This window comes from Metopolophium dirhodum, chromosome 2, assembly GCF_019925205.1.
Source record: "Metopolophium dirhodum isolate CAU chromosome 2, ASM1992520v1, whole genome shotgun sequence".
Taxonomy (NCBI): Eukaryota; Metazoa; Arthropoda; class Insecta; order Hemiptera; family Aphididae; genus Metopolophium; species Metopolophium dirhodum.
In genome coordinates, this window is record NC_083561.1 from 16,780,648 (window position 1) to 16,800,643 (window position 19,996).

Consider the following 19,996-nt stretch of genomic DNA (forward strand, 5'->3'; position numbering starts at 1 on the left):
GCAAGTAGGTGTTGCTCTGCTGTACAGTAGGTTAAAAGTGAGTCGTTGTGATGGATGATGTTAAATTTGAATTCAATGATATAATATCATTGTATAAGAAAAACGATTCTGAGGGAAACGGTCAGTGAACCTATGATATTACTTAGTATATTATTTTATTGATGATATTATTGTGAATAAAGTAATTTATATATAACCTATTTACGCATGGAACTATGTTTTAAATTTTCAATTCTTAGATATAAAAGTTGAACATTTTATACATTTTTAACTACAAAATAATTATTAAATTTTAAATTTGATACATTTTGTCAAAATTTAAACTACTAATGCTTTTAAAAAATTATTGTGCCTATGTATTTTTAATATTTTTAACTGCTATTGTAACAATATATCAGGGCCTTGTATTAAATTTTCACAAATTTTATTGACAATTATACAAAAAAAACTAAAAAATTTAAAACTATCCGTCCGTAAACAGCTCAAAAAGAGTCAAAATGTTATGGTGTATAGAAAATAAAAATATAAACATTCATTTTTGAATTACAACAAAATAACAAAACCGCTATATGGGCAATCGAATAAATATCCAATCTTGCAAAAATATGAACTTCAAACGCTCATCAAAATTTAAGTAGACATTTTTTTTTTTGATAAAGGTAGACAAACTTATGAGGAATCTTGTATTAGATTTTCAATTCTTAGATTTAAATAGAAAAAGGTGGGTAAGTGGATGTCGCTCTGCTGTACAGTAGGTTACAAGTAGGTCACTGTAATGGATATTCTTAAATTTGAATTCAATGATATAATATCATTGTATAAGAAAAACGATTCTAAGCGATAACGGCCAGTCAGCCTATGATATTACCAAGTATATTTGATGATATTATTGCGAATAAAGTAATTTATATATAACCTATTTACGTGGAACCTTGTTTTAAATTTTTAATCCTTAGCTACAAAAGTTGAACATTTTATAAATTTTGAACTACAAAATAATTATTAAATTTTAAAAGTGATAAATTTTGTCAACATTTGAACTTCAAATATTGCCTATGTATTTATGGTATTTTTCAACTTTTATTGTAACGACATATCAGGAGCCTTGTATTAAATTTTCACGCTTTTTTACCCATCAAATAAAATTTAATTGATATTTATAGAAAAAAAAACTAAAAAAATTGAAAACTGACAATGTCCCTAAATAGCTCAAAAAGAGTCTAATTATTTTCAAAATGTTATGGTGTATAGAAAATGCTAATATAAACGTTCAGTCGAAATTTCATGTATCTACAGTTATTCGTTTTTGAATAGCAATAAATTAACAAATCGCCACATGAGAAATCGAGTGAATATCCAATACTGTAAAATTATTAATTTCAAAAGCTCGTAAAAATTGAATTTAATTTGCTTGTAGACATTTTTTTTTCTGTTAAAGGTATACAAACTTATGAGGAATCTTGTATTTCATTTTCAAATCTTAGATTTAAAAAGAACAATTTTTTATGAACTCTCAACTTTCAATTCTCATTTTTTCGTATTTTGTCAAGATTTTAACTTTAAATGCTTATAAAAAATTACTTTGCCTATGTATTTTTAATATTTTTAAATGTCATTGTAACAATATATTAGGAGCCTTCTATTAAATTGTTAAGCTTTTTTACCCAACAAATAAAGTTTTATTGACATTCATAGAAAAAAAGACTAATAAAATTGGAAACAGAAAATGTTCCTAAAAAGTTCAAAACAAATCAATATATTTTAAAAATTTTATCGTGTATATAATATGCAAATATAAACGAGCAATGAAAATTTCATGTATATACGTTCATTTGTTTTAGAGTTACACCAAAAACCAAAATCGAGTTTGTGAAAAACCGATTTTGCGTAAAAATTCCCGTTTTTCCTTAATTTGTTTGTTGTTTTTCCCGGCTCTTTTGAAAACTGTTGGGAATTTTAAATTTTGACCTTCCCAATGCTCAAACAATTTTCATTTTCCTATCGAACAAGATACTGAAGTTGAAAATCAAAGCATTATTTCAACTACTTATCGTGTAGAGACACAAAAATAAAAAAAAAATTTTAAAAAACACACATTGTAAAATCAATACATTCATCGTTCCATTCTAAATCTAAAATATTTATGAATTTCATTTCAAATTGATCTTTATTGAATAAAAAACTAAAAAAATTGAAAACTGATAATGTATGTAAACAGCCCAGAATTAGTCAAAATATTTTGAAAATGTTATGGTTTATAGAAAATGCTGATATAAATGTTCTAGAGCTACACCAAAAACCAAAATCGAAATTCCAAATTTTTCTTTGGTTTTTTACGGTGCTTTTGAAAACTACTGGAAATTTTTTACTTTTGACCCTATGAGATTTTGTTAAATTACAAGTGAATATTTTCTTATTTTACTTTGTTGTAATTCAAAAACCAGTAACTGTATGTACTTGAAATTTTTACTATTTTTTAATTTTATTATTTTTATTTTCCATATATGAAAATTAAAAATTTTCAAAATATTTTGACTCTTATTGATCTATTACCTAATAGAATTTTTAATTTTTTTTAGATATTTTTCTACAAATGTCAATAAGGCTGATAATATAGCTGAATTTTTAACATGCACTATTTAATTATTAAAAATATAATTTATAGTTATCAGATACTAAACATTGAAAAAAATGTCATTGAGGATGTATTATATAAGACATTTACTATGACATATACTTATATAGTATAAGTATAACCAATAGTGTCTGGTGCAGTTACTTATAGGGTATTTTTTTACTATCCATCAATTATTTAATTTTTGATTGAAATTTTAAAATGTTAATTAAATGTTAGTTAAACTTCAACAATATATACTTTTTTATTATTTAATACATTGCGGTAGTCGAGATAACACGATGATCATAATAGGTAATCTTGGAAATATTTCGGTAGTCGACGTAACACGATTATTTACCCAAGTTAGTCAAGATAATACGAAGGTACCACTTATAGCAATTTAAGGTACCTATGAAAATTACTTTGACTCAATTTTCTTTAACACTTTATGTTAGAATTTTGACCAAACATGTTTAAATTAGCAAATTATTTTGTCAAAATTTATGAAATTAAATAATAAGGTTTGACACTTTATTAAAAGGTTCTACATAAAGTGATCTTACCGTCATTAAAAAAAAATTATAAATGCATACTTAATATTATGCACAATTTTTTTTTTATTGATATTTCAAATTCAACATTTTATGAAACTATATATATAAACCGAAAATAACGACGTTAGTTATTGTGTTATAGTTAAAAATCCATTGAAATTTTTCAACACTAGGTAATACACAACGCATTTATTATTATTAACTATAGTACAACATTTTCAGATCCTTAATTTTAAACTTATCATACATACCACATAGGTACGTATTTACACCGTTTTAGTCGATCTACAGTACTTACATCTGTATATAATTTTAACATAATATGAAGTAATATAATAAGTATTACTTACTTATAATATAATGTATGTGATTTTTTTTTGGATACAATTAGTTCAACCTACCATATTACTAATAGAAAAATTAATTACCAATTGTAATATAAATATGTTATAATAAAACTTGACACACCATCTCCTCACATAATAGTGTTTCGTAAGAAATTATTTATCATTGAATTAAAATATGACACATCTATTGCAGTGGCTTACTCAATGACGAGGTCAGTACACTCAAAATATACTATACAGGAGAGCGATTTCCTCAGTTTTTTTTATTTATTTGTTACACAAAATATATAATATATTTGATTTACTTGAGGCAGGCTTGTATATTGTAAATTGAACAATTTTCAGACACTTTCAATACTTTTCATCAGTTGAAAACCAAGGATTATAAAAACTGATTCTCTGTTTGAATTATTAGGTATGACTAAAATCGTTACAAATTGTTTTATGATATTTAAAACTGTAAATATTAATTGATTATGGATGTAGGCGTATGAAAAGTTAATCAATCTACAGTTCATATTCCCAATTTGTTATTGGACACGTTGTTATCATTATTAATGTTTTTATTGTAAAATTACAGTTTAGTTCAGAAAAAAAAACAAGGTATTTGTGTGTTATTGTTTTGGATTTAAAAACAATAAAAAAAATTCTGAGTACAGTTAGGATAAACTTGCATTTGTAGAAATGTCTTCTACATTGTTTGATATCTGTTAGTAATTTTTACTTATGCTTAATCGAATTATTTGATTTAAAATGTGTTTACAGAAATTCATTTTTGACTTTTGTCTTAAACAAATGTATACTGTATAGTTGTTTAAAAGCAATATATTTAGTTGATTTTTATATATTCTTGCGTGTTTAGAACAACTAATACAAACTACCAATGAAAAAGATGATGAATATTATGTACTTAAAGATACTTTATCAATAAACAACAGAATTAACACCTTAACATTAAATTAAAAAAGAAACAAACGTAAACTGATCCACTGTTTAATATACTTCAGTGGAAAATAAACTACAATTTATGATTATAAACAATTATTTTTATTATTATATTATATTTTATTATAATATTATATTGTTAGTGAGGGAAGAATCCGCTGATCAGACAGTTTTGGCAGAGTTGTCACGTAGTCACGTTCCCACAGTTGTATATTTAATATTGTTTATACAGTTATAATATAAAAAAAAAAGATAAAATGACAAAAATTCTTTAAACAATACCCGGTTTTACAATCTTAAAAAACATGTAATTGCTACAACAGCTCATTATTCTAATTGAAGTTTGATAAGTCTATAGTCTAAGTTTTGTTTTTTAGTTCTTGAAACAATTTCCAATCAAAATGGACTTCATGGATTCTCGTTTTGTAGCAAATTAGCATTGTATTTTCTGTTGATTATTCAGTTAAACACAAATCTTTTAATTGTATAGGTAGGTACAATTATTTTTAACACTTTTAATGGGTAAATGAACAATATTAAATATATAAATACTCACTAGTTTTTAGTATATTAAAGTTTTTTCTCTACTCAATGGTTATATAGTCGTATACAAGTTTTTATTACACTGCATTTGTCTGAAAATACATTAAGTTAAAATTTTTTTATGTATAAAAATAAGTAGCCAATATACCTAAGTTGGTTGGATAGAAGTAAGTAGTAACGCTTCATTATGTTTACTTACCTGTATTAATTTAAATTGAGCAAATACAATAACAGTACTATTAAACGAGGCAGTTTTAAAATTTAAATATAAATTAATGCAGATAAACAAATAGTCAGGACAATTTATTAAGTTTAAATAAACCTGTGTTTAGTTATATAATGATATACAAAATTAAATATATAATATATAGGCAGTGGCGAAGCATATTTGGGTGTTTCACCCTCTTCCCTTCATTTCATAATCTTGGCTACCAGGATACGCCACTGCATATAGGTACATATAGGTACATTAAAAAAGTCCTTTATACTGTTTATTTTTGTGACTGACCCAAGGACTCTAAGTGGTATGGAACTTGAGATAGTCTTACAATTATAATATGCAATCCAATTTTCCAATATTAAGAACTAACCTGGAGCGAAATTAAAGGTTTCTTTATAAAGTAATATTATAATATGTTTTAAAATACCTGTAACGAAGAATAAAAAATGCTTTTAAATGTTGTCCTCAATTCTTTTTTGTTTTATTGATAAATGTATTTGGATTGGAAAACATATTTGATTTTAGATGATAACAATTAAGTGTGATAGTTAAGCGTGCACAAAAACACAGTTGTTAGTGCCTGCAGGCTACAACCATAATAAAAACTAAATCTTTTTCCACCCCATGTTAAATATAAGCACTGTATTTACCTGTTTGACAGCACTTATTTGAAATTTGAATTCACAGAGTTAGTAAAAGTATAATTTACATACCTATCGCAGATTTTTCCCGCTTTTATAAATCCACCTTGTTTGTAGATATTCTTAAGTTAATCAAATTATTATACACTTTAACCTACATGATAGGCATAATATACTATGACTAAACTTAAATTTTGTATTTAGTTTTTAATGAGTTCACTTAAATACTTGATTAAAAATTCAATGTAAAACTAGACAAGTAATAAAAACAGATAGGTAGGTATATTATAATCATAAAAATATAAGTTTTCTTCCACGCAAATTGTTTTTTCTTGTTTTTATTTTATGCTGATTGGCTGATTACCTATAGTGCTAATGTAGTAATGTGTTATACCGACAGACCAAGATATTTCTTAGTTTGTGTTATAGTCATAGACCTTATCTTATTAGGTCTATGTTTGTAGTAGCATAGTTAGAGCCCTATAGTCTATAGATGACCTTTATTGGTATAGTACTATATCTTATATATTCTATGACTAGGTATAAGAATCACAGCTATAGATAATATTTTTGATTTTGTATGTTATTTGATTTTTGATTATATATTAGGTGTTTGCGTTATGAAGTATGATTCTTTGAAAAACAACTTGATAAAAAAAAAAACTATAATACATTATAATAAACTGTACAGCATTGAATAATACCTATTGTCCCATTATATAATACCTATTTTACAATATTGCAATATGCCATATTTTGTATGACAATTTAATTGACTCTGTATATCAGCGATAAAGCAGTAAAATATTATAGTAAAAGTTTCCTAAGTATCTGTCTGTTTAAAATGTAGGTATCAATATATTATAAAAATATAAAAACTTCTTCTGTGTGAGATGTGTTGACGGTTATGACATTATCAATGTATTTTCTGTTTCAAAATTACAATAATAATTAAAATAATTGACACAAAGTATATATTGTTTAAATCCACCACAAACATAAATACATAAAAAAAACAAATTTATTCTGTACTATAGCATACCATTTTTGTCGTCTGCAAGTTTTATAGTCCTTCTATAAATCACTATATTAACTTATAACTATTATATGATCTAGGACTAGGGTGTCTAAGCCAGGTGTTACCAAATTGCGGCTCGTAGACAAATTTTATCCAGCCCGCAGACAAAAAAAAAAAGTAAAAACCGTTAATATTATACATCATAATTTTTCATTTTTGTTAATTGCTTTTTACCAACGTCAGCAATTTTGATAGTCCCCAAACAATTTCCACTTTTCAGATTCATAATGTAACCCTTCAAAAATAAAAATAAAAATAAATAACAATGTTTATGTATTTCGTACTTCCATAACTGTATAAAAGTTTATGGGAAAATAATATTCAATGAATTTTAGTTACTACTTACTATAATATTCAATCAGTGACTATTTGTAAATTAACAACCACAATGAAGTATATTAAAAGTATACAAAGTATATTTGATGATATTAATATGAATAAAGTAATTTATATTTAACCTATTTACTTGAAACTTCATTTTAAACTTTTAATCCTTAGCTATTAAAGTTTAAAAAATATTTTATACATTTTTAACTACTAAATAATTTGTAAATTTTCAATTAGATAAATTATGTCAAAATTTAAACTTCAAATGTTTATAAAAAAAATGTGCCTATGTATTTTTAATATTTTTCATTTGCTATAGTAACAATATATTATCAGGAGCCTTGTATTAATTTTTTATGCTTTTTGACCCAAACATTTTTATTGATATTTATAGAAACAATTTGAAATTTGTAATTGTTTGTAAATAGATCAAAACAAGTGAAAATATTGTATGATGTATAGAAAATGAGAATATAAACATTCCATGTGAGATTTTCATGTATCTACAGTTATTTGTTTTTAAATTACAACTAAATAAAGAAATCGCCACATGAGAAATTGAATGAATATAATATGTTGAAAAATACAAACCTAAAACGCTCATAAAAATTTAATTTGACTTTCTTGTAGACATTTTTTTTTTTTTTTGATAAAGGTAGACAAACTTATGAGGAATCTAGTATTACATTTTCAAATCTTAGATTTAAAAAGAAAAATATTTATTAATTTCTAACTCAAAATAATTTGCTCATTTTTTGACTTTTACACCTTTTGTCAATATTTGAACTTTAAATTCTTATAAAAAAAAATTGTGACTGGATTTTTAATATTTTTCAAATGTCATTGTAACAATATAGTAGGAGCCTTGTATTAAATTTTCAATATTTTTTACCCAACAAAAAATGTTTTATTGATATTCATAGAAAAAAAACTAATACAATTGGAAACTGAAATTATTCGTTAACAGTTCAAAACAAATCCAAATATTTTATCGTGTATAGAAAAGGAAAATATAAACAACCAGTGAAAATGTCATGTGTATAGGCAGTGGCATAATTGCCCAGAAATGTTTGTGGGGGCAAAAGTATCATTTTGGCCAAATAATCCACATTTAAAAAGTATTCTTAACAAGACTGTTAACATAATATTATAATATTAAAATATTTTTTTCCTCAAATTACTTTATAAAAGTTTATATTTATTTTATGTTTCTCTTGTTGAATAATATTATGTTGACGTAGGTATTGTCAGTGTTACTGTTATTGCAATAATCGCATTATTCGTGACTATTATTATCCGTGATTTGTGAACACGTTATTATCTTGAAATCGCGATTATGACTACAGGAACGGCCGAACCTAGATTTTTATCCAGTTACGCCACTATATATAGGTCATTTTGTTTAGAGTTGCACCAAAAACCAAAATCGATTTTGCCGAAAACCGTTAAAATAAAAAAAAAACAATAATTAGTAATTGGATAAGAGACCAAGAACAATGATGTATCATTGATAGTTGGTGGTATTCACGGTTTGAAATAAAACCCGCGGTGGTACTTCACCCAGTAATAGCCTGTACGGTGACAAATATACCGAACCGTGTTTTTGTTAGCGCGTCTGTAGTGCCACCAACGTCCCCGCATCATTCTTTCTTACACGGCGTGATAACAGATAACAAACGCGCTAGCCTACCTCCACACAGTACTTAAGGGCCGCCCCCCTAACCAAAAAAAACAGATTCGGCGCCGTTCGCCGACAGTCGACATTGGCGCAGAAACACACTGTTGTCGCTCTGTCCGTTGTTGTCGGTTTACATTTCGCATTCGTCCACCATTGTACATTTGTACGCCCCTGCCGCCGCCGCCATAAGCTTAATAATTTCGTCGCATTTTGGTATTTGACGACCGCCGATCAACGCGTTTCCTTCCGTCGCTGCTTGTGCTGCCCACACCTTCGTATTTTCGATCCCCTCCACGGTGCCCCGATCGTTGTCGGAACACTCGCACGTTTCAACAGCAACCGATGCTGATGACCGCGTACGCATTCGCCGTTGTCCGCAGAATTCCCTCTTTCGAATCTCCGACGTGTGACCACATCGCGTAGAGAATGCTCCTTTAATTATGTGAATCGTCCGTCGTGTGTCGGACATGCGTCAAATCGTAATATGAGCAGCACCATACTTGATTTTAAAGGTAAACAAGCTTGCTGCAAACCTCTTCATGATTGTATACACTTTGTTATTGTTTTTGCTGCTGTTCCCGTTGTTATTGTTGTTGTGTCGTGACTCATGCGAGGTATTCATTTTGCTTATTTCCAGTTGTCAAAAGTGCTATCAACAAATTTGGTAACAATTATTTACCATGTTCACGGTGGGCCTGATCGGAGGTGGCGATTCGAATCCACAGAGCGTACAATCGAATCCACAGAGCGTAGAGTCGAATCCTCAGAGCGAAGAGTCGAATCCACAGAGCGAAGAGTCGAAACCAAATACCATAACGTGCGGTATCTATCAACTACTTAAGTTATTTCCTACCGCACCTTTTAAAGGAGATTTTGAAAATATACGGAAGAAGTATTCCCAAGTACCACCAGGTGCTGATCTTTCTGAATACATTAAACTTAGATTGAGAGAAATTATGGATCCTACCAACAAAAAGTAAGTAGTACTGTCAAGTACCCATTTTAACCTACCTATGCTTTTTAAAATATTTTATTTTCCAGCAATTTGAGTTTCACCTAGGTATTTTGTTGTTTCTTATAATTATTTACATAGTATCTTTAATTTGTATTAAATTATATTAATATTAGTAGGCATAGATCCCACCTAATTACAATATAATAATACTTAGTAATAAGATTAAAACTGCTTAGTGTTTTCTTTATTTTATGATAAATGAAATATAAAATTACATAATCTCCTACGTGCAGGGATGATTTTAAATGTCTTTAATATCCATAAATAGTAATATCATAAAATGTATGGTCTTAAATTATTATCGGGAACTGATTTTAAAGAACCTACAAAACTCATAAATTTTTTAAATACCAATTGTTAAATTGTTAAATCACCGATGCAATGAAAATTAAAAATCTACATACAAAAGTTTTACTTTTTTTATTTGTATATAGGTAGAAGAGGTGGCCAAACTTTATTTATTAATGATCTACAACTGTGAATATATTTTTGAATTTTAAGGAGCTATACAGATATAGATGCTGTCACTGGGATTTATTAGGTGGTTACTAAATGTAAAATAAATTCTAATAAAAGGATCAAACTCAAAAAATTTTAAATTAGCTTTTAGGCCCTTCTTATTGTTACACGAATGATGCATATTGATCAAATGTAATGTTTCAATGTAAAATATAATAATTTGTAGTTCACTGAAATAAGCCAAAATATTTTTCTAAAACTTTGTTGGTATGTAACACATCTTTAGTTTACTTCGTAATTATTTTCTTACTAAAAATATGAAAATACTAGGTAGTACATATATTCGATCCCTGATTGATTGATGACAAATTTTATCTGAAGTTGAGATTTTTAATGAATATTTTGTTATTATTTAATAATTTTCAGCCACCTCCTCCCCTCCCTCCCACTTATATAGCCATTGTGTAGGTAGGTATCTTGTTTTAAAGGTTTCTCACAGAATTACTACTGCAGCGGTAAAAATCATCTAGTTGTCCAGTTCTATCGAAATACATTATTTTGAATTAGACCGACCACACTATCCTAAAATAACTGCTGCGGCTGTCATAAACCGCAGTATTTTGCGGTCAAACTGGACAGTGTGTTCACGCTCTAAATATTAAAAAAAATCATGCCAACCATTCAAGTGAAAACAAAGTAAACTTATTTCTTTGTATTTTGTTTTCATAAAAACTTATTTTATAGGAATTAAGTAAAATATTTGAAATACCTACTCTTATATCATGTAATAATCAAATTTTTCATAATGTATAATTTAATCTACATAGATACTTAAATAGTAAATGATATAAGTTAGAACTACCGTGGCGGTCAAATGATAGTTGAGGGATATAGATTCCTACCCTCATGACCTTTATTTCAATGTTTATGATCTGATAACCATAAATTATGTTTTAATAATCAAATACCTATATAATAGTGCATGCTAAAAAATCAGGCATATCCCCTTCCTTGACAAAATCATTTGACCACCACTCCAGAACCTATTAGATCTTAATAAAATACTGTCCGTTAAAGTTAAATGTTGACTCTATGTAATTGATGGACCGTGAACGGTTTTTCCCTATAAATTATTACATGACAAAATGTTTGGTCCACCGGTATTTCAAATCACTAAATTTTAAACTAAACGGAAGTGTATTGTATAAAATTTGATATTTACTTTTTTTTATTTAATTTTTAGTTCTTTTTATACAACTTAAAATGTCATTATAATTTATATTAATAAAATATATTATCTACACATAATTTTCATCAGTCAAATTTAATTTTTAAATAATATAAATAAACTATATACAAATACCTGTAATATCTACATTAAATTAAATTCACTGCATACAATATAATTTCCATAAGTCAAATTTAATTTTTAAATTTATTGATTTAAAATACCAGGGGAAACAAACATCATATGACTAAATAATGTCTTATAACTCACAGGGGCCAAATGTCCCGTCTTAATAATTAACGATGACAAAACGTCCGTTTACCATAATTGATGATACTAATATAATATTATATGTAAAAATGTCAAATTAAGAGAACAATGTAGTATTGTAGTAGCTAGTTTTTGGAAAGCAAAACCCTGCAATTGACATTTCCTTATAATTTTGATGAATCTAGTTTATATGTTCTCAGTATGGAGAGAAATAAAATCTATTTTACAAACATTTAGTCAGACTAATAAGGCCCAATAAAGAAAGAGTGTACTAATATGATTATACAAACGTTAAAAACTTAAAATATTACATTTATAAATATTTATTTTAGGTAAGGAATTTTTTGCGAGGTGTTTTGGGACTATTTATTACTGGCATTTAATTTTTACAACAAAAACATATCGTTGAAACGAATAAAATGTACCAATGACACTTAAGGATCTTTAGGAAATTATGCTTATATTATTTGTAAACAAAATATTATTATTGTTATATTATTTAGTATATTATAATAATGCAGTATAATTAATTTAATATAAATACTGTAATGATATTTCACACACATATAACACGCTCCTGAAATCATTGGCTGTACTAATAATGTACTTATTTGAATATATTTATTGATTGTTTTAGTAAAATGGTTAAGAGGATGTCAGCGCACTGTTTGTTTTCTCTCTCTCACCAATGCATAATATAGACAAAACGTGTTTATACAGGCTGAGTAGATCTAATTTATTTTTGGTTTTAGAATAAAAATACCTATTATAAATTGAAATATGAAAATATTTTGTTGTGTAAGTTCTACTCATACTGCGTAAACGCGTTTTGTCTATGTTGCTGATGGGTGAGAGAGAGAAAACAACCGGTGTGCTGATATCTTCTTATCTTAATGTTATTTCATGATTAATAGTTGTTTCTGGAACTTGATTAAACTACCAAAGTCTAATGATGTACTAATCCATGCTAATAAAATTGTTAACTTTAAATTATTACCTATGTATTACAGTGAAACTTACATTTAACAAAATGTTCTGTTTAACGATATATTTTTGAGAACCAAACCAAATTAGAACAACATTTAGTCTATTCTATTTAAAGAAATTCTGTATGATAAGAATTTTTGCCCATTAGACTTCGTAAAATGGAAGCGTATTATATAAAATTTGATATTTACTATTTTCAAATGTATTTGTAGCATGAGTTACTAATTGGCTTACATCTTATTCATTTTTTATCTTTATTTCAGTTTATTTATTTTTGTTTTAAATGTCTTTTAACTAGACCTATCGGAGCTATCATTTTGCCTATGCATCAGATTTTTAATAACCCGAATATATCAATTACTCCTAGTTCACCGGTAGTGAAACAACCTGCAATAGCCAGCCGATCATGGAGTATGATAATATTTTATTATAATTATTTGAACATCTTTTAAAAACTATAAATTTAATATTGTTGAAAATGTTATAATTTAGCTGCGCCAACTGGGTGTTCACCTCCGGTTTCAATTGTACCTGTGTCTTGTGAGCAAGACAAATCGGTGAGTTTTTTTCATTACTCTTACAAAATTATAATAAAGACATAAAATCATTATTTTTAAAAAAAATTTGACTAAGTGTTAACTTTTCATTATATTTAATTTTTTAGGCGCCAAATAGTAAAGAAACTCAAAAAAATAATAAAAGAACTGCCTCATATCCAATTTCTAATCGGTATTTTTTTAAAACAAAACTACAATTAATTTATTTTATAAATCAATAATATTTATGAATTATTATTTGTGTTTATTTTTAGGACAATTAAAAAGCCTAGACTCTCTATTACTAAACCGCCCAAAGCTAGTAAAGATTACAAACCTATTATATCAAACCAAGTTGTAAATCATCAATCGAAGAAAAATGATACAATAGTTTCTAGTATTGATGCAGCTACATTAATCCCTTCAACATCAAATGCTGTTATCCGATCATCTCAAGAGATCACTTGTGTACAGGCTACGAAGGAAGAACGGCCAGAATTGAATTGTAAGGAGGATTCTCCACGTTTAAATATTAATAAAAGCGACGATGGAATCTTAAAGAAGTATTTCTTTATGACGGACAATCAGTTCAAGTTTGATGATATAGGCAATAAAAGTGGATTCTCACACTCAAACCAGTAATTTTTTTAAATTTATATTGCATGCAGTAAAAGTTAATTAACCAGTTTATATATAATTCACACTATAATGCTGGGTTGCAAAAAAAATGTATTAATTATTAATTTATTAATTAATGGTTTACTAAAATTGATTGAACTATTCATAGGCTACTAAATCATGTTTAATGAACACTATTGATTTATTAAACATTTAAAAAATGTTGCGACCCAGCATAAGTATGTTTAAGTTAGAAGAATGTATGTCGTATTCGTAAGTGTTGTTTCTGTCTTACTAACATATCATATCAAATTTCACGTTTAGAATAATCCATTAAACTTGATTATTTTTAAAATATATTTTTATAATGATGCTTTATCTATTATAAAATTTGAAAGTAAGAATATTATTTAGAATCCCAGAAAGCTTTGTATGGATATTTTAATCTTGAAACAAGTTATGAGTATTGTACAACCTAAAAAATTTACCATTTTAAAATGAAAATAAGAAAAAAAACCAGGTGGCACCCTAAATAATATTCTCAACGTAAAACATGTTATGTTATGTGTTAGTTAGATGGAGTCAACATAGACAGAGTACTGCAAGTACTACATCCTCTTTAGTGTCATACAGTATCTTTGGTTTTAAACCAATATCCATTATATTTTATGTAGAACAGGACATAGAAATATAATATATTACCAAGTATTATTAGTAATCTTATGTTCTACCATTTTTGAATCGCTCAATTACGGCCTTTGTTGATGGGACAGTCTCAGTGGGAATGACTGGTCAGACTAAGTTGTGGGGTTATTTAAAACAAACCGAGCTTAAATAATTATAACTAGGAACTAGAATTGTATGCATTTTCATATTTATACTGAGTGTATGCGCTTGTCCGACTTTTGTGGCAGTACTACACAGAAAATGTATAGTTGATAGTTAACTTGTTGGGGATGACCAACGAGTGTGGCCTGACTGCCACTGTCAAAAACTGGTTGCTGCCGACTGTGTTTTTACCTTGAATAGAGTATAGATATTTTGAATATATTAGTAAAATGTATGCCTATAATTAAATTATTTTACACATTATCTTTAATTTGCCTGTACAGGGAAATGCTTAGAATACAGACTAAAAATGAAATGTTTGAGATTACAAGACCCGAGATGATGGATGAACTTCTCTTTGCTGTGGGCATGGTCATGAAAAAGGTTAGTGTATAGAATATACAACTGTGCATACATTATTTATTAACTCTAAAAAGATTGCGAATAGGGATTACCAAATACATTTTTAGTATTTAAATTATATGTATTTTTAGATACTTTTTGGTTGTCCACAAATCATTAAAGTTCTTATCATTCTTGATTTTTTTGTCACACGAAATTAGTGTGGTATATTGTATTCTCATTAACTTTATTCTATATCTAATAGTTGGAGCAATTAGGGCGAGTGTCATTGTAATGTGGTCATGGCAATCAGCGTTTTTATCAGTAAAAATAGTGTATTTATCTTTTTATTTTTGTTATAGACCGTTTCTAAAGAAGAATTAGAGACTTTAAAACAAAATTCAGACGTCTTACAATCCCCTAAACTTGAATGGTAATATATATATTTTTTTTGTATTCATAAAATATATCCCGTTATTTTTATTTAATTATTATTGTTTAGGTCTTCTGAAACAAAAAATGTCACTTCAACTAGTTCTACAACAAGCCCATCTAGTCACAATAATGTGTAAGTTACAACATTTTTAACCATATGTATGATTTTGTTGATTTAATATTAAATTGTATGACAAAATTAATTTATTTTATCAGTTCCAACTCAAAAAATCAATCCAATCAAGTCAGTATTAATAAATCACAGAGACATACAATCAATCTACAACAACCATCTAAACAAACAATACAAATATCAAATATCACTAAACAACAATCTGCTTCATCCACTATCTCTTCAAAAATGCAACATTCTACAATTAAACAGACTGATATAAAACATCATGTATCTAATAATCAAACTAATAATACTTCTCTAAAACATCTGGCTACAACAAAACATATTAAAACATCAAATAAACAGAAAGTCAACAGTAAACCGCTTCCCTTGTCACCAAAACACCCTATATCAACTACTAAAAAAGTGGTTAATCTATGTGTAAGTCTATTTTTTAAATTTTTTTTATCAAATGTATACAAATGTGTTAATTATGTGACAGCAGACTGTGAAACCAATAGTTACATATCAGCCATCAGTTAAAGATGTAAGAATGTGTATAAAGTGCAAATCTGTATCAGAGGATGAAGTTTGTGCTGCTTGTCGTATGGCTTCTCATTTAAAAAATGTTACAGTCACAAGGATTGAAACACCTAGTAAGTTAATTTCCTAGTAATTTAAAACTATTTAACAATCAATTTATTATTACTATTAGGTACTTCAGCAATTATAGCGCCTGAGATTCCTATTACTACCCCTATAAAGCCTATTGATGTTCCTTCAAGTTCCGTAAATTCTGTTTCGCCGCATGACCCAGTTGTGCTGCTTTTATCATCCGGAGAAGAAGATGATGATAATACTTTAGAACCTATTATTACTAAAGTTGAGACGACTGAAGCTTTACATAAATATACAGGCAAATTAACTTGTATGGTTTTTATATACATTTAATATATACAATAATGAACCTATAATAATAAATCTTCATTTTTAGTGAATCCTAAACTTTTGGAAGATAAATTATGGCAGAAAGACTTGAGTACTAAGGATTATTTTAAAATTGAGGAGTGTCACTCTGTACACATTGGTAGTTTTGAAACGTTTCCAGCACGCTGTGGTGATATGTTAGTGTGTCTGCATGGAATACGTATGGTGATACGTAATCTTGGTGAGTTGATACTAAATTAGTTATTAATAACTATTAATTGCTTTAATTTTTAAGGTACTTGTGTTATGTTATCATATCCCAGAAAAAAATCTTTGAAAATCTCTTATTTCATTGTTTGTTTAGTATCTAATAATAATACACTTTTATAATCTTTTACCATATCTTATTTCGCTAATCAAATTGTTTAGTACTCCCTTTAGTGAGCTGTGGCCGAAGTCTGTAGGCATAAAGAACCCCTACTTGTTATAGTTTTATTAGCAGGGTTAGACCCAATAGGTTACCTATTTCTACCCAAAGTATATAAGGGGTGCTCTTATTTTCTGTTTTAAGGAAAATTCAGTCTTGTAATAAAAAGGGTTTATTGTATGTAGGACCTGTCAAATGGCTGTGCATAATAATATACTAAATTCCTAAAATACTTTTTTTCTGGGGTACGATAGCACAAGTATCATTTTTAGAGCTAAAGATTAATGAGCTCTAATTGTATCTAATGTAAGATTTCCTTTCATCCATTATCATTGTAATGTTAGTTCTCCCTTTCATTTATAATTATTTCTTATTAGTTATTATACAAAATGTATAGATTATAAGTTCTTAAATTATCATAAACTTATTATAAGTCTATAAAAATAATAAATATATATTTAAATTAAATAAAAAGCGGGTAAGTGAATGTCGCTCTGTTGTACAGTAGGTTACAAGTGGGTCACTGTATGATGGATAGTATTAATTTGAATTCAATGTTATAATATCATTATGTATAAAAAACAATTCTGAGTGGATATTTTATATTATATTTATATTCTTATTACTTATTAATAATAAGTTAGTATTAATACGGTAGCCAGTAAGTTGAATAAATATAAATTAAATTACAACAAAATAACTAAAATTGTTATTCTTGGTTATGTAATAATATGTAATCTCCTCCAAATTTAAACATAATTATAAAAAAGCTGGCAAGTGGATGTCACTCCGTTGTACAGTACATTACGAAGGTTATTTAGTGGGTCACTGTATAATGGTTTGTATTAAATTTGAATTCAATGATATCATATCATTGTACACGAAAAAACAATTCTGAGCAAAGATGGTTTGTCAGTCTAGATATTTTATTATAGCCTGTAAGTTGAATTAATATTACAAATTACAACAAAATAACTAAACTTTTTATTTTTATTCGTTTCTATAGTGATAAACAACGCGTTAGAAATTAAAATCCCAATTTTAGCGGTTTTTTGTAATTTGTTGGTGGTTTTTCCCGTGGCATTAAATAACTATTGAGAAAATCTAAAAATGACCTTTCTTAAGTACCATCTTGATCCAATTTGCTAAAAGATAAGATACTCTATGTTGAAATTGAAGCACTCCTTCTGGTAAGAATTTTGTATACACGATTAAAAAAAAAAAACCATTGAAAAACCACTAGATCCCTTGCTCCGCTCGGAATCTAAAAAACTGTGCTTTCAATCCTTAGCTATAAAATTGGAAAATTTAAATTTATTTATTTATTTGAAATATATGCCCGATAGCAATCAGTACAGAATTATTAAATACTTATACTATAGTTTTGACAAAAAATATACATAGATAGAGCGTCATAGCATTAAATACAACAATATTAAGTTAACGTGATACCCGTATGTGTTGTCTCACATCATAAGTGATACAAGTATCTCACAAGTGTGTACATTTTACGCTCAGCGGAACATGTGTAGATCGGTTATTTTAAAAATTAGAGCGAGTTGACCTCTTATAAAACCTAAAGGTAAGATTATTATCTAGGCAACCTCATGTGCTTTTAATATATTTAAAATTAATTTTTTAATATATTTTAATTTCAAAGCGAGTTATGAGTATTTTAAGATTTACAATTGATATTATATCAATGAATTCAAATTTAACACAATCCTTTACAGTGCCCCAGTGTAACCTACTGTACAGTAGTTAGATACCTACTCGCCCACTTTTTTTTTCATTTAAAATTAATAATTAGTATTTTTTGAAAAAAAGTTAAAACATTGATTAAGTACCTAATTAACTAAAGATGTAGATCTAGTTAAAGGTAATCTCAACCACTTGATCCTAAATCTTAAAAAAATTAATAGAAAAATTGTACTTTAAAAATATATATTTTTGTGTTTTATTAGAATGCAATCCAGTGACTATTGATTTACAAATGGACAATGTTGTGAAAATTTTGGGTTTTTATGGAGAAAAGCCTTTAATTATAATTTATACTGACCATTTAGCTGCCGTTGGCATTCAGTATTTATTAAAAATGAGCCAAGATAACAAAAATTACTTCTATGATCCACTTAGTAAAGGTTAGAATGATTTTTTTCTTTTTCTTTTCTATAATATTAATATTTTTTTAATTGTTGTTTTAGATGCCGTGCTAAATAAAATAGTTTGGTTTTTTAATTTAAAAAGAATTGAGTTAGCACAGTTGGAAAAATTACTGAGGAAATTACCTAAAAAAAAGTATGGACCCTTGACCGTAAATCAAGCCCACAAAATACTTAGCTTGCATAAAAAAGATGATGAAGAGGTATGTTTTAAACATTTTTTTTATTATAGACTGAAATCTAAATTAATATTACTTGTGCTATATTTTTTTTAACTAATAATAAAACTAAAAGCTACAATCTAAAAACTTTTAGTTTTTTTTTTTTTGCACATAGGTACTTAGTTTATATTATATATGTATTTTTTATCTATATATTGTTAACTTTAATTAAATTATTAAGGTTAACTGATTTAACCAATTAGATGATAAATAATTATTATATACATGTATTTAGCAATATGTTATTTGGACAAATTACAATATTTAGGTATATTTCAAGGTTTTTTAGAAAAAGTACATTAAAAATTCATTAATTTAATGGAATCTGGCCTTTTTCTATTGATAAAATATATTATTAATGATTTTACTATACAACTGTATGTTGTTTTTTATTCAAAAACTTTCGTCTTGCCTGGATCGAATACTTTCTTGACAAATATTATTATCACAGTTTTGTGTTTAGTTTTAAATATGTA

General features: G+C 27.1%; 1 protein-coding gene across 5 annotated transcripts in view; it reads left to right on the forward strand.

The window, feature by feature from the left end:
• LOC132939781 (uncharacterized) overlaps positions 1 to 19,996 on the forward strand; it is a 43,751-nt gene that overhangs the window by 15,046 nt on the left and 8,709 nt on the right. For 2 of the 5 annotated variants that reach the window (XM_061007151.1, XM_061007150.1), the window contains exons 1-15: positions 9,010 to 9,462; positions 9,588 to 9,926; positions 13,208 to 13,320; positions 13,402 to 13,466; positions 13,574 to 13,638; positions 13,721 to 14,083; positions 15,176 to 15,275; positions 15,596 to 15,666; positions 15,736 to 15,801; positions 15,885 to 16,224; positions 16,286 to 16,439; positions 16,499 to 16,711; positions 16,778 to 16,951; positions 19,102 to 19,278; positions 19,342 to 19,502. In XM_061007151.1, the coding sequence (XP_060863134.1) occupies positions 9,631 to 9,926; positions 13,208 to 13,320; positions 13,402 to 13,466; positions 13,574 to 13,638; positions 13,721 to 14,083; positions 15,176 to 15,275; positions 15,596 to 15,666; positions 15,736 to 15,801; positions 15,885 to 16,224; positions 16,286 to 16,439; positions 16,499 to 16,711; positions 16,778 to 16,951; positions 19,102 to 19,278; positions 19,342 to 19,502 (2,358 nt within the window). In that variant the 5' untranslated portion in view covers positions 9,010 to 9,462; positions 9,588 to 9,630. Of the gene's footprint in view, positions 1 to 9,009; positions 9,463 to 9,587; positions 9,927 to 13,207; positions 13,321 to 13,401; positions 13,467 to 13,573; positions 13,639 to 13,720; positions 14,084 to 15,175; positions 15,276 to 15,595; positions 15,667 to 15,735; positions 15,802 to 15,884; positions 16,225 to 16,285; positions 16,440 to 16,498; positions 16,712 to 16,777; positions 16,952 to 19,101; positions 19,279 to 19,341; positions 19,503 to 19,996 lie in introns of those variants that run through there. The other 3 variants (XM_061007147.1, XM_061007149.1, XM_061007148.1) reach the window with 3 other exon arrangements.